The following is a 20,057-nucleotide window of genomic DNA, read 5'->3' on the forward strand; positions in this document are numbered from 1 at the left end:
AACATTTATATGCTTGAAATGTTGACCAAACATGTAGACATCTACATAGACATTGACTGAAAAATAGCTAATTAACGTTGTATGATAAACCAAATGTCATTGTTTAGGTTTATCTAGACTTAATACAAACTTTGACAAAAGTATAGAAAATAGTTGGCATGAGTCTACTTATATGTAAATAAATTGAAAGCGCCACTGTCTATTTATGATTGATTCGCTAAACACAGGTGCAAATATTTTGAGCTGCTGTAGAGTGCTTCAAATCACCTTCTCTTAAAATCTCTACTTGATATTATGGTGATAATTAATATTCAAATAAATAAAAGCACTTCAGTTTTAGCATTTTGTATCTTTATCAAATAAGTATTTTATTTATTCATAAATTTTATTTAAAGTTACAACTTATACACTTCATCTGTTTATTTACCATTTTGATGAAGTTATTGAACAAGTAAACGATCATAGCTTGCTTTATGTTCGCGAAGTGAAATAATATTATCGATTTTAAACCATATATTTATACTAACCGAAAAAAAATTAAGGTTTCATTTTAATTATACTAGAACAGTAACAATGCGCATTAAAGTTTAGCGTATGTTACCAATGTTTGTAGTGTGTGAGTGGTTTCGGACTGGCGGAGGCTCGCGGCGCATCTTGCGAGAATGTTTCCGAGGTATAAAAGAAGGTAACATAATGTTTTGCGGACCCATTGCTCTACACACGCAGCGGAACACCGAAACACACCAGGTAATAGTGACGTGCGTTTGTGAATGATAGTGATGTGATATAGTGATGTGATAACTTATTGAGATCTGTTTTCTTTTGACAGATAGCCGCAGTAACACGAACGAGAACGACAAAATGCGGTGGTTAACATTGGTAAATATTAACATTAACATATTTGATATAAGCACAAGATCAATGAAGAATTTATCTTAAGTTAAATGTTTCTCTGAGGGTTTTTATTTAGTTACTAGTATTTAAGTAGTCAAATCGAATATACGAGTACAATAATTTATCTTGATACATACAGTAGGAATCAAAAAGTATTGATATATGGATTATAATTGTATTATATGCTTATTCGATATAAACTGATTTATTCTAACTACTGAAGATAGAATTGTTTGTTTCTATTGTGTGAACTGAGTCTTGAAAGTTGAAGGTGGATTATAGGGTGAAAATAACCGCTCATGGAAGTTACATGTTTGGTCAGCAATTTTTGAAATTCACTTGGATGACGCTAAGCACAAAACGCTAGAGAAAAGAAGAAGTTGAAATGGGAACTGTTGGAGAAAAGCGAACGTGTCAAATCTGTTTGTCCGCCAAACAAACGTGGAACAAAGCCATTTCTTTGATTGTCATTGACGTTATTAAGACTTACTTCCGATATAAAGTGTGAAAAGGAGTTTTAAAAGGAGGTTTAATATAATTTAACTTTTTTATTTTACATAAAATGATTTGAAAAAAGTTTCTTATCTAGAATACCAATCAGATAATAGAAATTCGATAGTAAAGTTTGTTTTACGTTGAATCTAATAAAAAAACACCGGTGATAAAACCGGTTAAACTTGTTAAATACTTTCCAATATGATTACTATTTTAAAAACTTGAAAAAATCTTACTTTACTAAACATGCACATAAATATATAAAAATTTAAATTATAAAAAAATATATATAATTAAATTTCGTACAAACACATCTCTCTTTTTGTATCTCCGAAATTCAATGTCAATGGCATTTTGTTAGCACGTGAGCGACTTGATGCGATTAGTTTTGACATTTTAAAATAACAGTTTGATGTTGGAGAAATTTCAGCACAACTATGTTATTTTATTCTAATAAAGTATTGAAATTGAATATTTTTATGAGCGGAAGAAATTATTTAACATGGTATAAAATAACAATTATCCGTTATTTCGTTGTGTCAATTAAAAAGTAAAAAGTTGCAATCAATATTACAATAAACGTACATATTCACTTTTCGTCATAATTGCTATTAGTAACTAATTTACATTATTCTCGTACAAAAGACATAAACGCGTGATTAACTTAATGTTTAAGATTAAACGCGTTGATGTCTTTTGTTGCAATAACATAAATGATCATGTTCGACAATTATTATTTTTTATGTAACCTATGGTAATAAAAATATATAGCCACGTGCTTTATGTGGGAGTTTATGTTTCATGTCTTAATAAACTTTCTATAGAGTGTTAACCAATAAAACAGGGAAAAAGAGACATTAACAATCATAGTGCGTAATCATTTATACATTATCATCAGAGCTATAACTTCCTAAACTACTAAACTTCCATAGACAATGTATATCCACTTTACAGAATCATTATGAGTTTCCGCTAGTATCGGTATTTGTGATATTTTAATGTTGTATATTTAAATGAGTTTTTTCTTAAAGAGCTTTTAGTGATTATCACACACTAGTCACTAAATAATACTGTAGAGTTTGACTTGACCTGACCTATTGAAGTCACTAAAACCAAAAGTCAAAAGCGTAATAATGACAGCTACAAAAACTTAACCTTTACATTTTTTTTTTATTTATGAGTATCTTAGTAACCGTACAAGAAGAAAATGTAGATCCTATTTTTGTAATGTCTCATTATTTAGCGTAAAGTTCCTTCACTTCATTAATTATTTATGAGCAAGTAATGAATTACGCGGCATGCTGTAAGTTTACTTAATTTAGCATAAAATTAAAATGATTTACATTATGCCATTCACTGACTTCGTTAGTATTCATTTTTGCAATTTGCACCTCCTAGTTAGTTTTAATATGACATAATGATTTACAGCTTTGGAGCTTAGCTAACCTTTATCTATACTTAATACTATAAAGAGGAAAGATTGGATTGTTAGTGTAGTGTATGTAAACAGAGTGTCGTTTGTCTCGAGCGTATACGTCACAAGTGCAAGCCGGTACACCTGTACTAAAGGTATTACCTACCGAGGTAGGGAGGCGGTCGGGCTCAGTCGGGCTCAGTCGGTTGGACCGGTAGCACGTGGTGGTACGTAGGCGAGCCAAATATAATGGACGAATACTACATTGGCGACGAGGATAAAACAGTGAGTACGATAATAAATTGTATTTGAAAAAAAAAACGAAGGAAGAGACTAGTGTGTATGATTAATAAAGAAAACTTCAATAATTGACCGTCAAAATTATTCTTAATATTATTTGGCCTTACGTGCACCCAATTAAAAATAATTTAAAATGGAAGCTATTGATTGCCAAAATGAGCAACGATTTTCTTTGTTCGCATATGATACTTATTTGTAAAATATGGCTTAAAGACGTTACTAGCTGTGAATATTTTACAAACGGTTGAAATGTAAACTAAACCAAATATCGAAATAAGATCACAATAATTGGTTATCACAATATTAATTTTGGTTTAAGTTGTTTACTACAAAGTGCACTATAATGAGTCATAATGAATGACACGTGCAAGTGACAGATTGATTTCCGATGTATTGATAAAAAACTTACTCGGATTAGCAAGAGACGAATGATGTTTGAAAATATTGAACTATTATGATGATAAAATAAATATTTATTTACTACCCTAGAAATTAATTAGACATACACATATTTTATGATTGCACGAACGACCTAAAACAATAATCAAATGCATTTTTAATAATTTACAACTACATCCTAAGACTGTCTTCGACCTTTGCGTGACGAACAGTGTATTGATGGACTGTAGTATGAATTAAATAATAATTTTCTATATGTTAATCTCTTTCAAACTTAAGTTATGTGTAACAAACTAGGTACACTAAAGTGTAAATTTGCACTTAATCGTAGATTTCCACTTAATCAGCACTTGCACCTGATTACAAAGCAGCACAAAGTTGATCATTAAATTGATTATGTCATGGATATGACATGGAAGCAGCATAGCTGATCGTTAAATCGATGAATTCATGTATATATATATACTAACTGTCGCCCGCAACTCCGTCCGCGCGCAGTTAATAAGCTTATATGACACGTTCGTAGATTTACCATAGCAGCGCCATCTATTGATTACTTACTCAACCCAGTCGAAAGGTATCGACATCTGTTAGAATCATTTGGAGTTAACAGATAATTGTGACTGTCAAATAATAACACACAAATAATTAGCAATAAATTAAAAAATTGCGACTATAATTCGAGATTTAAACTATCCTATCTCTCAAGTTGGATCGAACTGTACATGGTGTGCGAATTTTATTATAATAGGTTAAGTGGTTTAGGAGCCCATTGAGGATAAACATTTTGACACGAGATTCATATATATTAAGATATATGACATAGAAGCACTATAGCTGATCGTTAAATCGATAAGGTTAAGTAGATAAATGACAAGAAAGCAGCATAGCTGATCGTTAAATCGATAAGGTTAAGTAGATAAATGAAAAGAAAGCAGCATAGCTGATTGTTAAATCGATAAGCTTATGTAGATATATAACATGAAAGCAGCATAGCTGATCGTTAAATCGATAAGGTTAAGTAAATAAATGACAAGAAAGCAGCATAGCTGATCGTTAAATCGATAAGGTCGTGTATAACACGAAAGCAGTATAGCTGATCGTTAAATCGATGAAGTCGTGCATAACACGAAAGCAGTATAGCTGATCGTTAAATCGATGAAGTCGCGTATAACACGAAAGCAACATAGTTGATCATTAAGTTGATAGTATTTCGTAAAAGAAAACTTAAATTTTAGATACCACATAATTTGGCCCAACTTACGTTGGAAAAGATTGAATACGAAAGAGAAACTACATCCGTCAGAGTAAGCTGGAAGCGAATACTATTTATATATTATATATGAATGCAACGGGTATTGACGACATTGGGTAGGAAATAGCCAGTTTATTACATTTTGGTGGCTTGGAATTACAAGAATTATTTTATAATTATAATTATTCTGAATGAGTTAATAAGTGACATTTTATATTTGAGATGTTTAGACCTAGTTCCGTTTATGTCCCTACTTAGGCCGAAACTGACTCCAAGATAACAATAATTGTACAATATAGACATGTTACAAGAAAGAAGAGAGCTTTCTTACTTTTGAGGGTTTTCAGGACATTGTTTTGTTACTTTTTAGTGCATTTTGTTTGACACTGTTTTTATGAAGTCTACTTTCATTTTTTCTAAAAAAGAAAAAAAAATATAAATTATTTCTCGATTTTTAGGGAATTTGAAGTTTGGCAACAATAATTTCCTTAATACGTATGAGGACGGAAGTAGGACATAAAGAAAGGGACTTACTTCAATTCAGGGGTTATCTTTTAAACAAAGAAATAGTTATCAAGATCTGTATACTAATTGAAAATTAATTCCTTTAATTCTGTGCAGCCGCGCGCCACAGTAGAATTTCCGGATGCACGTAGTTTTTAATCATTTGATATCTTCCAAACTATTGATCGGAATTACATTGTTTGAAAAGCTAATGTAATCTGCATTTAATACTCTTGTCTTAAAACATATTTATTTCGATAAGAATTCATATCAAATGTGGTATAATAGCGCCGTAAGCTTACGACGCTGTTTTTCGTGTACATTTTAATAGACGTTTTTCACAATAACATGGCTATTGTGAGACATCCATAGATGATAGATATATGCCACGGTAGACTTTCATTTAGCAAATTTAAGGATTTATAATTGCTCCATACATCATTTTAATGTAGGTAGTTTGACCTACGTAAGGCCAGAAAGCAAAATTGTTTCTTTTCATTGTAACGCGATGTAGCATTTACTCGTTTCCGCGTAATTTTATTCCTTCGATATCTCCTAAACTATTAGACAGAATGATATAGTTTCAAGGGCAAATATAGTCTAAATTAAATTCTCTTGGTAATGAACGTATTTATTTACATAAGGGTTAATACTGAACTCCGAATAATAGCGTCGGAAATAGGGCATGAATTTAATTGATGTTTCTGAAAAAAAAGGTTATTGTGAGAAAACTATAAAGGGTAGATATATGCTATTGCGGAGTTTTATTAAGCACATCTAAATGAATGAACCTTAGGTCGACATAGCCATCGATTTAATGGGACCTCTTTAGAATGGAGATTTCGTACTCATCGTTGTGAATTATTTTAGCTGATACAAAGAAGGGAAATTTCCACTTTACACGTAATACTTAACCATGTACAAAAGTACACCACATAGTGTAACTGGCAAATCGCTTGCAGAATTACTCTTCAAAATACAATACCGTGACCAATAATTAGCGACCTCGTTCCAAATTGTGAAATGAGATATATGAATAAACAAAAGAAACAGTTTAGAAAAGAGTAGTTACTTGCATACAATCCTTACTTACTTGACATTATAAATGAAAACGTAACTCTGTCTGTCTGTATCGTTTTCACGCCAAAACTACTGAACCGATTAAAATGAACGAATTTGGTACACAAATAGTCTAGAGCCTGAGGAAGGACATAGGTCATATTTTATCGCGAAAAAGGGGTTGTAAGGTGTTGAAAGTTGGGTAGAAATTTGTATGGAAGTATCGTCATTTTTACAGTTAGAATGTGGAAACTTATTTTTAGGCTACAGATTTGATATAAATAAATATGACATTTGAAGTTTGTAAAAGTTTTAGCCTCAAGGTTGCAATGCAACAAAACGGAATAGGGAATGAAAGTTTTATGGGAAGATGTGTTTGTGAATATTTTGTAAGTTTAATAATTTTGGAATAAGTTTTTATAAGTTTAATTAAAATACCACAGGAACAACATAATTCACGACCCGTAACCCAGAGGGGTAGGCTGAGACCCAGGACCTACATTTGGCGCGGTCCTGGCACACCTCTTTCAATGTCTTCTACATTCATACGTCAAATCATAGCACGTCGGTTAAGTAAAATAATTAACAAAAAAAAAAATGCTACCCGAGATGGTATTTCACGCGGACACAGCTAGTCTAATATATAAGTTTTCACATATAAGTTCTCACTGAGACATACATAATTGCAAAAGAAAATTACATACTAAGTGTAAAGTGACAAGTAATAATTAGTGATGTAACGGATCTCTACCTTTGTTTCCGCTACTTTTACAACGGAGATACAAACGTAAGTTTACGATGACTGAGAGTTACACATGCGCGGTTCGAGACGCCCAGTCCGTGCACGGCCTTACGGCATTTGTTTGTTTATGTACTTTTTCGTGAATTTAAGCGCGTATTATTTTGCTGCTGTTTGAAGCAATCGGATTCTCTTGCTGGAGTAAACGGTCTAGTTATTGTCCATATTAAATTTGACAGCTGGCAACATGTGACTATTTCATACTTACGAGTTATTAAATGTACTTTTGAACAACTGATAACCATGTAATATGTCATCATCATTATTATCATCAGCTCACTATGCGTCCCTGCCGAGAGGCTCGGAGCCTCTCCCATGTTGGGGGTGATAGGGCCATGGTCAACCACGCTAGCCTTTGTAAATATGTTTTTCATATTATTTACACTTCTGTTTCTGCATCCGTTTTCATGTCCGTTTCTGCTGAAGTTTGCTTTTGACATCTGTTTCCGTTTCGGGTTCCGCTAAGACGCTCCCGTTGCATTACTAGTAATAATATATATATATATATAAACCAATCAAATAAAAAATAAATAAAAAAAAGAGCTCGGAATGATTTTACGGAATTAGTTCCGTTGAGTGTGATCAAGGCGAAATGTAGTTAATTTAAAAAGAATTGAGGGACACTGGCGAGTTCTAAATGACAATGAGAAGAAAGAAATAATTTAAATAAGGAAGATAATTACAATATGGTATCAGATTAAAATAAATATGTATGTGGTTGTTGTGTAAACATTTGTGAAGTGAATTTATAACTGATAATTGAATCAAAGTTAATCAAATTTACAAAATTAGTTTATATGTAAAAGTGTAGAGAAATTTATGATATCAAATAACAATGTTACAGAATATATAAAGATTACAGCTATACCTACACGCCTAGTGATTTAATTACGATGAAATACAAGTATACATACAAAGACCAAATAAATTAAAATAAGGAAGGGATGTAGTGTATGTAAACAGAGTGTCGTTTGTCTCGAGCGTATACGTCACAAGTGCAAGCCGGTACACCTGTACTAAAGGTATTACCTACCGAGGTAGGGAGGCGGTCGGGCTCAGTCGGGCTCAGTCGGTTGGACCGGTAGCACGTGGTGGTACGTAGGCGAGCCAAATATAATGGACGAATACTACAGTTAGTTTGTTTATTTGTTGGTTTGCATTGTATAGACTCCGATACTACTGAACCGATTTACTATTGGGTACTTCAGTGTAGCTTACACTATCTCTGGGCTATGTTTATTTTGCGGGGACGAAGTCACAGGCAACTGTTAGTATTTCATACTTTGCTAAATAAAACACTTATGTATGTATATCAGAATGTTATAAATTTTTGAATCTATTTTTTGTTCGCCAGTTAAAAATAAATCTAATCTAATGAACCTAACTATTTTAAGTTAATATAACTATCGCTTGGATGAATGCAAAATTGAAGGTACCATTTTCAAATTCAACCGTATTATTGTAATACGTTTTTACATGACTACTTTGTACGTTAATAAAGTCATTTAAACGACATTTATAATTAACGGAATCATGCATAATCGCAGCACAATGTTGTGTTCATTAAAAAATAATTGCGTCCACAAAAAACCATGCTTCAGATGTTTTACAGTGCGTTAGTCAATATTTATTTTGCAATCGTATTTTTTGACAGTTGTCGTAATTGCATATCAGTGGTCAGTAATGATAGCCCTCTGCAATATCTCGTTACATAACAAAACGTAGATGTTGTGGTGTAGTGTTAAATTGACATTTGAATGTGAAAAAAGTGTGGAAATCTTCACGTAATTACATGTATATCCTTAAGAGTACAGCAGTCTGATTTATACCATCTTTGAAATATAAGTTATGATACGAGCTTTTTATCGCTTCTTTTCAATGCACTGAAAACTATTATAAATACACACTAGTTATACAGACTTTTATTGAATCTTAACGGGAATCGTATCTTGTATGTGTTGTATACAATTTCTAGAAAATGTATTTAATACCTAATATCAATCGCAATAAATTGTATTAGGCAATTAAAATTTCATCATGTTATTAAACGACCAGTAAGTGTAACCACGAATATGTGGAGTCTAAATTAACTAAGCAATTATCTCTTTAAAAGTGTGTGATCGCAAACTGAGAATGTAATATGACAAAAGTTTATTAATTTTACAAAAAAGCGTCATTTTTTCTCTTAAAAAATGGTGCTGAAATTTGGCCTTTAATCGTAACTGTTATTATTAATTGGTATTAAGTTTTTATTCATACTTTACTTGTTATTAATTTAATAATAATTTAAATATTTGAATTCTATTATATCCTATAAATTACGTACAGGAAACATCGGTCCGATGTCGCAATTCCCGCTTGGACTCGAGTCCGATGCACTTTCTATTTCGCTCTACGTCGATTTAATCCGTTAATGCTCACTTTCATCTCACATTACTCCGACGCGCACGTAATGTTCAACTTCGTAAGTCTCCGCACATGTTTCTGAGATTTATTAACTTTTAAAATGTTAGTTTATACAGCTGCAGTTTTCTACATAAAAAAGAACTATTGTGTTTCTAATGTTACGTTAGATATTTTTTCATTTAATTTTGAAAAAGATAAAAAAATTACACAGAATAACTTGTATGTGTCAAAATATAATATGTACCTAATTTATGTTTGTATGAATCTCTGATCTCAAAACGCTAATTTTTTTATAAAAAGTGCATATTTGGTGCACGTATCGACATTTTTAATTGTGCCTTAAAATCAAACCGAAAATACTAATTTGTTATGTTTAAATGTTGATCCATTAATATTTTAACCAATGTAATAACACAATAAGCATTTTAATTATATTTTACACAGATGGCTAGAAACATAACTGATCAGTCTTTAATTATAAAGCGATCGATCATAATTAATCATTCGATATTATCGTCATTCACTATGACAGAAATACTGAAGTTAACATTAATTTATTTGAATACTTGTTTATATTATATATTCAACAATATTATTAAGCCAATTTAATTTCTCTTTCACATCTTGTGTTAATTCCATTTACAATATATAATTATAGTCATTCAATAGTCATAATATTTATGTTCATTCTAGCTCAATGTGACAAAAACACATAGATAAATTTATCTCAGAAAGAATGTATTTTACATAAAAATAAGATATGATAACAATGACTAAAAAAAAACAAATAAGGCTTAAGATTTTTAGTATGCTAATAAATGAAATGTAACGACAGAAGAAAGTAATGACTCAACGAAATTATTAAAATTAATTTCGTTAGTAGAATATGTATAATTTTACATTTTATTAAAACTTAAATTTTACTCAATGACTGACATCCGTGAACAATAAAATATCTTTAATTGTCTATAAACAACAGAAGCTGCTGTATGGAGATGTTTGCGTAATGCTACCGGCTCCTACATATTTATTAGATGGCGCATAGTTTTAATAGTGAGCATCATACAGGTCATTGAAAGTAACGGAAGAGGAAAAACAGTTTTCACTTTTGAGCAAAATGTTCAAGTAGCATTTATTTTTGCTTACATAAGGTGTAGTATATAAAAATAACATAAAAACTCTTAAAATGGTTTAGCAAAATCACTATGTTTACCAAGACTGTCATGTGTTTTATTCAGAAAATGAAAATAGTACTTATATAATAAAATGATTGTACTCTAAGATAATGTAACCATTCAAATCGTGATTCGCATAGATTGGCTACAAATGTTCGATTCTGCACGTGCTGTTTGATTTATGTTAGATACGTTATAACATTACACATGATATTTTAAAATAATGTCTACATACTCGTATATAGCTCCTTTTTTTATAAAGTTTTTTTTTAAACGAAACACCTTTAGAACTAAATGTATATCTTTGTATGTAATATTTTGGTTGATTATTAGTAAATTAAAAGTAAACACTTGTTAAAAATTAAAAACAGTTTTCTCTTATTATAATAGTATATCACAAGAAAAACTTTCATAAACATTTCCGTTACTAAACATATAACATTTTATGTAATAAAATTGACGCAATAGGAGATAATATCTGCTTATTTAATACTTTTGATGCAAAACGAATCAACATACACGCAAACAGGAAAAGCAACAGTATTATATCCTAGAAATATAAGGAAACAATTTTGAGCTATGATTATTTTCATGAATTTAACAGATGTTATTAATTTAATTTCAGATATTGGTGTGTGCTGTCTTAACAAGAGTGACTTCAGAACCGGACCCAAAAAAATATAAGCCCGAAGATGCAGAGAAAGATAAAAAATCGGGATCGCTTTTAACTAGTGATGAGAAGAAATTTTTAAGAGAAGTCGAAGAAAAGTTCGGCATAAAACCTCAGGTTCCAGTTGAAGTATTAAACACTACAGATGATAAATTAACATCAGAAAATATAACAGAAAAAACTCCATTACCTGCTGTTATTGCCATTGAAATTGTTAATGATACAGACTCCTCTTCTAAAGGAAAGAGAACCATTGATGCCAACCTTGGTTATGGCTATCGTACCAATGAAGGATACACGTATACTTATTTTGGAAAACCAAAACAAGAAGAAGGTAAATTTATGATTTACCCTTACTCGCAACAAGAATCTTCTGAAGAATACAATAGCCATAGTTCCGAATATTCACAACAATCATCAGGACAACATTCTCACGCAACAAGTGTAGAAATTCAACCATCACGGGCATTCGAATTAGTATCGGTAAAAAATGAGCATTACAATAATGATAATTCACAATCTGTGCAGTCATCACCGGTATACCATCAAAAAGAAACCACAACAACATTCCCATCGACTCTGTACACGACATATAATGGCCAAGGTCTATCAGGATTAAGTGGTCACTTCCCAAGATTAATGTCAAATTACTTCGTAAATCCCAAGCAACTTTTGAATAATCCTCATTATCAAAATATCGGGTTAAATCAGGATCATTTAAGTACGAATGGTTTAGAAGAAAATAAACCTGTGGTGCCAGTTTTAGTGCTAAGAATACCAAGTTCGTATATAAAAAATCCTACTGCTGAATTATATGCAAACTTGCCGAGTAATTATCCTCACTCATACTATCTAAACAACGTCAATCTTCAAGATTTGGTAAACCAGTATTTTAAGAAAAACGGTTATGACTCTGCACCTCAAGTAATGACGTATCAAAATCCTCAACTTTCAACTTCTATGACACCTACAGTATCATCTACATACAGTGCTGAGCCACAACAATATTCAAATCCCCACGTTCAACCATCGTATACTCAATCTGATTATTCCGGTGTCCAGTATTCTGGAGTGAAACCTGTTATGGCCAAATATCCTTCAACCTTCGGTAGACCTAAATATTATAGTTCCCGAATTCAATCTCAGTATAGAAGACCTGTTCAGCAAACCAAATATGAATACCGATATCAATATGTACCTCAAACACCAGGCTATACCCAAGCTTACTATGGACATTCCCTTCAAAAGGATCCTCAGGAATCGACGGTGGCTACATATGAACAACAAAGTGATCTCTCCGCCTTAGCCACGCCATCTTCCGATACAATCAGTAATACTGATCATGGATCTTCTCAATATTCTGCAAACTATGACAGTAAGGTCATCTCAGTTCAGATTGATAATAATACACCATCGCAATCCTCACAACATGCAGATACACCCAACATCGAGACACCGCAATACGATTTCTCTAAGGAAAGTCAAGAAGCGTACAGTCCTCAACAAAGCTTAACCCGGGACTATTCTAGCCAACCTCTATCAGACTACACATCCTCACAACTTGCAGGATATTACGCGCAAAAACAGATAGACCCTACAGAAACAGTGAACGCATATCCATCACATGCCCAAAACACGGAACAAGAACATCAAACCTATTCAGAGGTTAGTGCGAGCCAAGGTTACGATTATCCAAAGCCAAGAGAAGAGTCAGTTGGTAATTCATATGTAGTCCCCGAAACGTATTCAAATAAAGATCATACTATCGCTACAGTTCTGCCCTTCACCTACAAACAACCTAAGAGACCGAACACTGCTACTGTCCAAACAGTAAGCTACGTAACTCCTGAGCCATCATCTAAATATCAATCCCGCTATAGAATAATGGTGCCACAAACTGTACTGAAAAGTCAAGATGAGAAAGTTACTTACGTTAATTCAATGCCAATGCATTACACTAAATTAGGATTTTATAATCAAGATAATTCTGAGGAAAATTCCAAATATAGTGTTGGAAATTATTACAGTGCCCCAACGAATAAACATAAATCTGGCTCTCATACTAGGAATTATCACAATTATTTAAAACGTATGGTAAGACCTGATGGTAAAGCTGAAGGGTCATCGACCTCACAGTCTAAGAAATCAAATGATAAGAAAATATCACAATAAAACACAAATAATTAATTTTAAAATAAGATTTTTTTGTATATACGAGTCAATGTTACTAGTGCAAGTTTTGTATTGGTATTTGTAGTTTAATGAATGTTGTCAGAATCAAAAATGTATTTTTATGAAAGAACATTTATAAAAATACGATTCTAAAATGATTGTTGTATCCTAAAAAAAATCAGAGTTATTTATTTATGAGGCTACATGACGAATTAATGTGGCTGTTAATGTGCAATAATTAAAGGTAAGAACAAAATTGTAAGAATTAAAATAAATCGTTTAAATAAATGTGTCTTTATTTAATTACTAGCTGTCATCTGAGAACTATGTCCGAGCGGAATTAAAAAAAATAATAATAAATAGCCTATGTGTCCTTCCAGACCATGTTCTACATCTGTGCCAAAATGCATCAAGTTCCGTTCAGCTTTTTCGGAGATACCTTCAAACTAACATCCATCCATCTAAACATTCGCATTTATAATATTAGTAAGAGTTAACTTCGAAAGAAATTGTTTCGAAGAAAATTTTCTATCGAAGTTAACTCTTACTAATATATCAGTAATGGCGTTAGTGTACTTCTACTAGAAAGAACACTTATTTGTTCACACATATTACGATAGATAAGTTACAACATGAAATTACTGATTCTCACTGAAAATAGAAGATATTTCGAATTATTGTTCAAAAAATCCATATAAGTATATTCTTTTATTGTTACACTTTTTTTGAGAGATGACAGCAAATTTTCAAAGACTAATTCTATTACTCCAAAAAAATACTGTTAGACACTGTTTAGTTAAACAGGTGTTTTAACCCTTTGACCGCCGCTGATTAATATTATTGACGGTAACGTGGTTATATGTTTCACCGTAAATACGTATCACCACAACGCTTTCAATACAAGTACTTCATTATTTATTGATAAAGATCGCATTTGGCAAGCCCATGTATAATAACATTTCAATAACCATGATTTGTCAAAAATCCGCGACAGGCGCCATCTGTGCCCGGACACCTCAAGCCCGGTGAAACTGTAAATGCCTCTTCAAGGCATTGCAAGGCAAAGCAGTGACTACTTGGTCACAAAAAAAAACTTGAGAGGTGTCAAGGGACACCCGGATGGAACGAAGTTCCTTTCAATTAATTAGTGAAGGAACCAATGTTTATTCTATGCATAAAAAACTTAAGTCTTCACAAGAAGTACATTTTATTTCTATGAATTTTCGTTATATATTGTCACGTCGTTGCCATGGTGATATAGCAAAAAGTGTCGTGACAACTTTTCGTAAGAATTTTTTCCGTCTAGCCCCCTTTCACAACGCGCGATAAGGAACTTCGTTCCAAAAAAAAGAAAAAAAATAGGCTAAAATGTATTTGAAACACTGTTTAAGTTTTCTATGATAACTAAAAAGTAACTAAAAATCACTGTAGTGTAGTTCACTAGAGGGAGCTTTTTCAAATATATGAAAACGATAATATTTGCATTCCATCCTGACAGATAATATGATATGAACAATGAAATTTTAATTTTACTTTGTATTATTTTTATAACTAGCCCTTAGCTTAGGTCAAACATGTTGATATGGTACGTACATTCAACTGACAGCCATTTGTTTAAATACAATAACTTTTAAAACCCTGTTCTTAATAAATAAAACAAAATACATTTTGTAGTTCTTGTGATTGATATGAACTTAATCTTCAAAAAATCACAGGCGCTAAAAATATAAAGGCTGGTTGCCCTAACAGAGACTTGTTTCCGTCTTTCAGTATTCCTCACATTTCTTCAAAATTAATATAATATAAATTTACAATAAACATTTACAAAAAATAATAATTAGTAGATTTTACCCTAATTAACAAACAGGATAAGTCAAATAAAACCATTTAGTCAGAATTGACAGTTGATTAATAAAAAAGCGCCTACGACATTTATTGTTACAAGTATCTCATGAACTTTTGCGCTGTGTCAAAGTGAGTACAGAAAGTAAAAGGTGGAAAAATCTGTAATTTATTGATTTGAATTTGAAATACAATAAATTACGATATTTGTTTTTTAGCGCTTCCTGTTGTATGTTTTAGACATCATCCTTTATTAATTTTGCGAGAAATTATATCTTTCTAGAGTTAGAAACTTACAAAGTATGACGGCAATCTTATCGTATCTTAAAAATGCTATCGATTACTTGAAATTAAGTGCAATTACGTGGTACAGTCTCATTGACATTTTCCACTGGCGTTAATGTTCACAATCGTTTCGCTCGAAGCCACACTGGGCGTGCAATCTAATAAACAAGATGGTACGAGTATATGTACGTACTTTTGCCTTGAAGGCGTCACTTGATTGTACAGATAAATGTAGCTTTATAAATGAGGAAGTACTTTGATTGCTCTCTCTACTTGATATACTACCTTTGACTGAGACAATTAGTTGGGAAATTATACAAAGAAACTTGTACTTTGAAGTGATTTGAAAGTTGTTTGAGCTACACCATTTTATACTTAACTCTACTAAAAATATTTTTTCGCTTATAGAGGTTTTGCTCTACCTGAGTTTATGGGGATCGGACAATGACTCAACAAATTTTAAACTATATTCCGAAGTAGTAACCGATAGTCTTTATAATACATCTATAAATTAATTAAACAGTTGTATGACGTTCAGCCAGGACTTGAGGTTTCGGTTACCATAAGACGTGACGTCTTAACCGATATCCATCCAGCCAGAATTCGAAGCCGACGCTTATAAAACGTGAGCAAGTAGCTATCACCGCTTTTCATATTGTGAAACCGTGTAATTATAATGTAACAAATTATAAACATTCGCATGACTAATGAGCTAAAAGTAAAGGCGGTGGTTTTAACATCAGATGACCCTTAGAATACTCGCTTACACGAACTCTCTTTCAACGTAGCGTATCGATAGCGGGCAAAGGGTTATATTGTTGAATAGGTTAACATGTTTGATATTTATCAAGCTTTCTTTGATATTATATGTTTATATTATAATTGAAAGGTTCAAAAAGTAAGAAAACTTGACTTTTTATCGTTTTAAAAAATGATTTTGTTATTACTTTTTTGTACCTAGTAGTTTTTTTAACTAACATAAAGTTTGAAGATGTGACGGCACTAGTTCTTCCACATTTTAAATGGGCATACGTGCGACCTCTGGGTTACCATGACACTTATGTTAATGAAGATATATGAAAACAGCATCTTGTGGAAACTTTCATTTCGCAATGTCATTACACAATGTGCCGGCCTACATTGCCTAAATCGTTGTCAAAAGTTCAACGAGTAGTAAAATGATAGATATGATAATAATAAAATAATTTTTCATCACATTATTGAGTGGACACATTTTGCGACATATCTAAATTCTAGTAACTTAAGCTAAAAACTAAACTACACTCAACACTTACTACACTTGGTTCACATTTGACTTTGTATTCTGATTCAGCGTTTCACGACGACAGATGGTTTTATGGGAAATAAAGGAGATATTTTGTACTGATGTTATAACGCATACCTTCTGAAAGTTTTATCAAAAACGTGTCACTCTTAGGCTTTTCGTAACTGAAATTGTATAGTTGCGTGGCGAGTATCGCGAGTATCGCGTCGACGCGAGTCATCTATTCGCTCAATACAGGTATAGTGTCAACTGTATAGATTTGCTCCGACATAATATTGATAATCTCAGCGACTTTTCTCACAAAGATCTTGACAAAAAGGAAGCGAGCGACTCTCTTTGGCGACGAAAGAACAAAATGTCGGCGACGCGTTCCTGTTTACAAACTTGTATGAAATTGTATTGCGTAAGTCGCTTAGCGACTAAAATCGTCAGGTTCGAAGATTTACGTAGTCTTTTGTAGGAAGATCCTTCCAGTTCGTCAGTCGTCAGATGTTACAGTCAATCGCTTACTTACCATAAGGTTACATGCAATTATTAAATCCCATTCATCAAACTCTACTCTAGATATTACGATGAAATTCCACTGCTGTTACACTTGATTGACACACAAGTTGTCTCTGTGTATTTTCATAAGAATATAAGGGATAACAAAAAGGTTTCCAGTTGAAACCACTTAAATATATGATCAAAATAACGCAATGTTAACATCTCTGCGAGATCGTTCAAGATCAATTATCCCGAGAGTAACGTACGTATATTGTAAGCGTGCAGTATGCAGTTATTGTACTGCACACATAGAAAACTTTAACGCTCCGCTACCCCCGTATATAAACCTGGTGCAGACTAGCCTTGAACTTCATTTCACCACGACTGCAACGCTCAAGACCATAGGCAACCCTTGATACATTATTAGGACTATGGTGTGAGATTGTGTTTGTTACGTGGTAGTTAATAAGTTTAAACTTTTTTGTGTTTTGTGGTAACTCGTAAATATGAAGTTCGTAAACAGAGTGGTAAGTAATAATACAGTACACGTGATAAATACTTAATAATTAATAAATTCATATTAAAAAAAATTATTGTATTTTTATAAAAAAAATAATTAACTATGAATATTACTCTTAATTAATCTTATTATTCTTAAGAGAACTGTTATAGTTAATTAATTATGCAGTGAGAGTCAGTTATGTTTCTATTATATCAGCTAATGTCACAGTAAAGTAAAATAGAAAACATAATATGTTTTATGCTGCTGTATACATAACTTGTGTATTTAATTTGTTAATTTTGTATATATTTTACACATTAGCATACTATTTTACATATTGAAATAAATTCGATTGATTTTAATTAAGAAGATACGATGGTGATATAACGTTCGTTTTTGCAAATTATATCATTTTCAATTTTCGTCTGGCAAATATTATCTCCTGTATTATTTATTTTAGTTCAAAACACCGTGGTAAAATCAAAACGAATTGATGCAATTACACGTTTAATTTTCAAAATAATAATTTTTTAAGTGACTCATAATTATAAGCTAAATCAGTGCCTTCAACAACTTGCCTCAAAAAAACCGTATTTCGTACACATGATGTTTTCGCTTATAATGAAATACCAATTTTTTTAAATCTTTGTCAGTCTGTCTGTCTGTCCGCAAATCCGCGTTTGTTCCGTGTAATCTCCGAAACGGCTGGACTGATTTAAACCGGAATTATTCTGGAAGGTAGCTTATGTGTGCGGATGTAATCTAGCTATTTTCTTGTAGTTTCGCGCTGACGAAATTGCGGGCAGCTAGTATTATAATAATAGTATTCTTTTAGCGATATATAATAGCTCTCTTAACTAACCAATCCTTAAGAGAAATCAAGACGGACTTAATTTAAGAGTTGTCTAGCTGTTATCGCTTTCGAATAAGTTAATGTCATGACGGTCTGTTTTCGACCGGGATATTTGCTATATTTACAAGTGTTCAGAAAATAAACAGTTATTCACTTAATCAATAGTACTGTAGATATGTATTATATCATTATACATATAATACTGTGTCCATTGTTGTAGCACCTTATTATTATCCCTTTCATTCTGTTTGAAAAAACAGAGATAACAATATTGTTCTATACTTCTGCTACTATAGGTGAAATTCAGGGTAAAAACAAAGCAGAAACGTTTCTGTATAACGGTATGGATGGTGTTATTTCGACAGTGGAAACTCATGGTTAGAATTCTATTTTCTATTTACGGTACAAGACAAAGGTTAAGCCAGTCATGACTTAGGGCACGATTTTATAAAGCATTATACATGCGACTGAAGCTTGATATCACGATCTTTGATTTTGCATACTGACTAACGAATCACTTAGTAAGATGGTAATTAATTATGTTATACTACGATCTGAATTTACTACATAGTTGAAATGTTTAAATCGTCATCAGCTCTCTATACGTCCCCACTGAGGGGCTCGGAGCCTACCCCAAGTTAGGGGTGACTAGGCCATAGTCAACCACGCTGGCTCAGTGCGGGTTGACTTCACACATATCTTTGAATTTCTTCTCATATATGTGCAGGTTGCAATGTGTTATAATGTTTAAATAGTTAGATTAAATTATTTTTTGTAAATGTAAACATTGAATTTTGTTTTACCGTGAGTTTTTAAGACCAAAATCTCTGAACAAAACATTACGTCATCCCTCTCATTATATTTGACAAAACAGAGATAATAATACATTTTAAATGGAGATTATAGTCTCAGAAACCCACGGTTATTATTGTTTATTTTATTGAATACTATCATCAAATTAACATATCAATTGTCTTGTAGTTTATTGTTAAAGTAATATAATTACCATTTACTTATGATTTATTGGTTCTTTTTGACATTTGCCATATTTTTATTGCCGTTTCACACTAGACAACAATTATCATTGATTGCGTGTAATTTATTGAAGTATTAATGTCCAGGTATAAATATCTCTCTATACTGATTCATCACACTGGCTATTAAATCGAGTTTAGTGTTCTTTTAAGTACCATAAAACTGCCGTATTTGTACTCATTCATCATACTTACTTACTTACTCCGCTGGCGCAGCGACCCAAAGTG

At 32.2% G+C, this 20,057-nt stretch overlaps 1 protein-coding gene across 1 annotated transcript; it reads left to right on the forward strand.

Moving 5' to 3' along the window:
- Positions 1–699: 699 nt before the first annotated feature.
- LOC106720075 lies at positions 700–13,806 on the forward strand. The gene is made up of 3 exons (XM_014514658.2): positions 700–747; positions 830–879; positions 11,326–13,806. Exons 2-3 carry the CDS (start codon positions 862–864, stop codon positions 13,540–13,542), a joined length of 2,235 nt encoding a protein of 744 aa, XP_014370144.2. The 5' UTR covers positions 700–747; positions 830–861; the 3' UTR covers positions 13,543–13,806.
- Positions 13,807–20,057: the final 6,251 nt, after the last annotated feature.

Source organism: Papilio machaon, chromosome 14 (genome assembly GCF_912999745.1).
Source record: "Papilio machaon chromosome 14, ilPapMach1.1, whole genome shotgun sequence".
In the NCBI taxonomy this organism is placed as follows: Eukaryota; Metazoa; Arthropoda; class Insecta; order Lepidoptera; family Papilionidae; genus Papilio; species Papilio machaon.